Below are 4,445 nucleotides of genomic sequence, written 5' to 3' on the forward strand. Positions count from 1 at the left end.
AGCTGCCAATTTATATTCCATTCTAATTCACAGTCAATTCCAATGATGCATAAAGCAGGCGGTGAGTCAGATTGCAGGTGTATGTTGTGTAGTTTACGGTCCTTTAAAGAAGGAGGGACTGCTCCTCAGCTGGACTGACTCCCGACACCGGGACAGTAACAGTAACTGTCCGAGCTGCATTAATAAAGTTCAGTTCTTCTGTTTATTCAGACACTTTGAGCTTTCATTGAAAAGCACAATACCGATTAAATATGCTTCAAGCACTTCAAGTATGATGCACGGTCCACTGTAAATAGTTGTGCAGATTTGATTTTTCTTTTTTAGTGAAGACGGTTCCATTTTTCTAAATCTTAATGATATTCATTCTGGCCAGCAGGATTTTTGATTATTATAGACACAAATTGAAGCACAAACTAAGAGCACATTACCTTAAAATAAGACAACAACTGTCATTTTTTCCTGCTAGTACACATCAGAGGGACAGGTGAGAGTTTTTTCCATGCTCAACTCACAAGAAGCGTTTATTATAGAGCACTGAGATACAAGGATGCAAAGTTTCAACAAATCTCTCCTCAGTCATAGGTCACTTAATAGGACTATGACCCCATAAAGATTCAAACATTATTCAATCGAAAGAAATAAACCATGATGTTGAACTAAGTTATCTTTTTGTTTAAGTGCCAACAGTGACCCAGCCTTCGTTATCTGTAACAGGACAAAGAGCAGAATAAACATAAATGTCAGTTTCTCTGAGAAGCGTTCTCATGCAGCTCAAACTACTTGTCATACTAATAAATTGTATTGTGCTGAAACATCCCTCTGAATCTGTCATTTTATTAACCAAGCTGCATGTGACTAATTAGTTTTTTGATGGATATTTTTAAAAATGTAGGAAAAAGAAAGCATCTCTAATATAATTAGCAAAAAAGGTGTTAGATTTTATGACCAAGCCACATCGGGGAAAACTCACTGAGCAACCTTAAAGGAGGAGCTAAACAGCTTTAAAGATATTTACATTAAATAAATATTAAACGGCCTACGTTTCCCAGCATTTACATTATCAGCAATTTAACAGCTATGGGATGTGGCTCTTTAATGATTTGAGTTGAATTCAGTTTGAATGAGAAAACTTTCACACTTAAAAGCAAATATTACAGCCAATCAAAATCTTTAAGTAGATCAGAAATGAGCTATACACTGTTTATCAGTCTAAACAGGTTTAAAGCATTATAACAATGACTAATCTGAGCATTTATCCTTTTATCTTGTGTGACTACATCGTTGGGAAAGCGGTAGCAATGCTGGAATGATAAATACTGACAAGTTGGTATGTGATATTTTTCGATTTCCACTCCTAATCTTTGACTTCAACGCTGTTCAGTCGGTCACTGAGCTCATCAAAGTAGTTATCAGCAAAGCGAAGCATCTGAATGACGGCGGTGAGCAGCAGGATGTCGCAGTTCAGGTCCAAGTCCAACTCCTCGCTGTAGTTCTTCACTGGAACGACGCAGGACAGCGGCACACCGAGCCGCTCACTGGCCTCTTGCAACTGGATCACACAATGCACATGACAAAAAGTTTCAAACAAACGACTTAAAAGTCTAATCTGCAAGTATTTTCTGTTTTAAAATGCTCACCATGTCTTTTATGTAGCCACTCGCATAGATTTTGGTCACATCCTCTTTCACCAAAGGGCAGGCTTCGTCTACTTTGGTAAGCAGAACCAGCTGAGGAATACCTAGAAAACAAGCAGAGAGAGCTTTTCCAAAATTAAAATAATTTGTTGTGGTTTAGATTAGCTTTTAAAAATGGAAAACTGTCCGTGTTTAAAATTACAATCACCGGAGCAGGACTCGATTCTACTGACCCTTCAAGTTGACCTTTCTGCGGATAGCATCCAGCTTCTCCTCCAGCTTTGCAGGCATGATGGAGATCTTGCAGGCATCAATAACATAAGCCACACAGTGGGTCTTGTCTCTGAGACCTGGGGACTTGCGATAGCCATGAACCTCTGAATGCAGAGGAGCGGAGGGGTTGAACTGAGTCCATGTTTCAGGAAAAACAACAGAGCAGTTTGAGTGAGCCACAGCCAAATCCATGTTTCAGTTCATAGAATGCAGAATGTTATTAAATGCTGTACCTGGTAGCAGTTGGGCAGGTGACCTTCGAGGATGCTGCTGATGTCATCTATATCCAGCCCCGCCCCTTTGCCTTCCTCCAGCCCCATGGTATCGCACAAGATGATTGGCAGAGGCTTCCCTTCTCGCCCAGCCTTCAGAGAGTAGGTGCGAAACTGTTGGGCAGAAAGAGATGGAGTAGTAGAGCAAAAGAGATGCTGGGGCAGTATTTTCATTTCCACATCGAACGCTGGAAACAGAAGCAACTGAGAGGATGGCACAGACCTGTGTGGTGAGGCTGGTGGTGGAGCTGCCTGATATGGCCTGGCTGGTGACGTGGCCTCTGAATACTGAGTTGATGGAGTTAAAGAAGCTGGACTTTCCAGCTCCAACTGGTCCAATGAGTAAAATCCGGGCCTGGGACACAGAACTGACTGTGGGTTTGTAAGTTTTAATGCTCTCCATCAGCTCGGTCCTCTTTCTGTGATGAAATTTAAAGGAGACATTTTATGACTAAGAGGTCTCACTAAAATGTATGAGGCAGACTTTGGTCAAATATCTCTTGGTTTAGCCACAGTGGCACAGCTGAAACTCCTCTACTGACACCAAGCTGTTTTGAAGGGCAGATTAATTTACAATTAAAGCAGTTTGCATCTTCTGGCAGGTGTAACATATTAATTATTCCATTCAAATTGTTAACACATTCTTATAGTTCCTCAAGTCGTATCACATTTGTCAAACTGTATATTGTTTGAATGTAATAAATGTTAATGACATGGTGTGATGGTCCAACTTACTTAGATTCCCAGGTTACAGCCCTCCATGGCCTTTCAAGTTCAGTGGTTTCTGTTGAAGAGAAAAACTCATTTATACAACAATCTTAGTGAATCAGTGAGAAGTACACAACTATATATTCAACTGTTGTCTTTTTGGTGGTTCTACATGACTTATCTAAAGAATGTAGTGTCATTAGGATTATGTGATTCAAAGTGAAAAGTATAAAACTCTGCCCTGTTCCCCACGTGCTGTTTATATTCTACCTAAGACCGGATTAGGTGTTAGCTAATTAGTTTTTGTGTTCCAGAAATACTGCATTAAATACTGGATTGTTATTTATTAAATGCAGCAGTATTATTCTGATAAATGTCTATGACAACAAAATCCACAATTTTATAGAAAACTTACCCTCCACCTGGTAGACTTCACACTCAGTCAGGTTGAGGTCATTGCCGTGCATTTCTGCAGCAGTGAAGTTATAATGATTTCCTGGATTGCTGAACACTACTGGTTTGTTTACATGGACAAGAACCAATGCTTCTCCAAAATAAGGACCACAGGTGTTGATCATTTTCACTGCATTTGGAGCATTAGCAACGGGATATTTGAGGAGCTTTTTTCCACTGAAGGTGAAAAGAAAGGCCTGGTCATCATTCACAAACAGCCCAGACTGACAAAAAGGTCGTCTGGTGTAGCCTCCAAACACATAACCAGAGGCGTTATAGCCCACAGACACTATGGGGGAGTGGTTGTCACATTGCTGATGGAAGGCAGCACCGGTGAAACCGTGGACGCTGGCTTTGTACAGCAGCTTTAGTTTGACTCCTCCCAGCTGAGAGCAGATAGTTCTCTGCTGGTTCCTGTTTAGCTGAGATTTCAGATTGGACATCTCGTCTGCTGATGTGAGCTTCTTGAAGATACTGAATGAAACTTTGCTGTTTACTCACGATTGAATCTACAAAGACAAGACAGAAAGAAAAACCAGCATGAATTAAATAAAATGTGAGGTTGACAAAATTACAGTTTGTTCTTTTTGTGAACTGATTGAAGAGTGAACATCAATAAAAAAAAAATTGTTTTGAAAATCTTGATGTCTGACATTAAAACCAAACTGAAAGCTGTATGATCCATTGTGTTTCAGTCTTTAGTAACCTGCAGGATTGATCCTATTCTTACCGGGGAGGCGGTGTAGCAACAGGTGATTGGGGGTCTGAGTGCACGTTTTTCATCACTTGTTGCTGTAGTCCTATTTGCACCTTTTTAAAACAAAGTGTGTTTGATAGAATTTATATCATGTGCTGAATAATTCAGCCCATATTTAATTATTTTTCATACAGGTTCTGCTTTTGGATGGTCCAAATGAAAAAAATAGAAAGCTCCGGTGGCCTTTTTGCATTTTCACCGACCAAATAAAGTTTTCACAAATCCTAAAATGTGTATTAAAGACTCTGTACCCTCTTTAGAATAATTATATGCAGATTTGAGCAGTCTAACTATAGTAGTTTTCATTCAGGACATAGTGTTGGGTGATTAGAAAGCAAAAAAAAAACA

General features: G+C 39.8%; 1 protein-coding gene across 1 annotated transcript; it reads right to left on the reverse strand.

Moving 5' to 3' along the window:
• Nucleotides 1–476: 476 nt before the first annotated feature.
• LOC142390336 (interferon-induced protein 44-like) lies at nt 477–3,845 on the reverse strand. The gene is made up of 8 exons (XM_075475738.1): nt 3,303–3,845; nt 2,915–2,963; nt 2,403–2,598; nt 2,141–2,293; nt 1,868–2,039; nt 1,638–1,738; nt 1,322–1,549; nt 477–705 (listed from the first exon to the last, which is right to left on the reverse strand). Exons 1-7 carry the CDS (start codon nt 3,781–3,783, stop codon nt 1,355–1,357), a joined length of 1,347 nt encoding a protein of 448 aa, XP_075331853.1. The 5' UTR covers nt 3,784–3,845; the 3' UTR covers nt 477–705; nt 1,322–1,354.
• Nucleotides 3,846–4,445: the final 600 nt, after the last annotated feature.

This window comes from Odontesthes bonariensis, chromosome 10 (genome assembly GCF_027942865.1).
Source record: "Odontesthes bonariensis isolate fOdoBon6 chromosome 10, fOdoBon6.hap1, whole genome shotgun sequence".
Lineage (NCBI taxonomy): Eukaryota > Metazoa > Chordata > Actinopteri > Atheriniformes > Atherinopsidae > Odontesthes > Odontesthes bonariensis.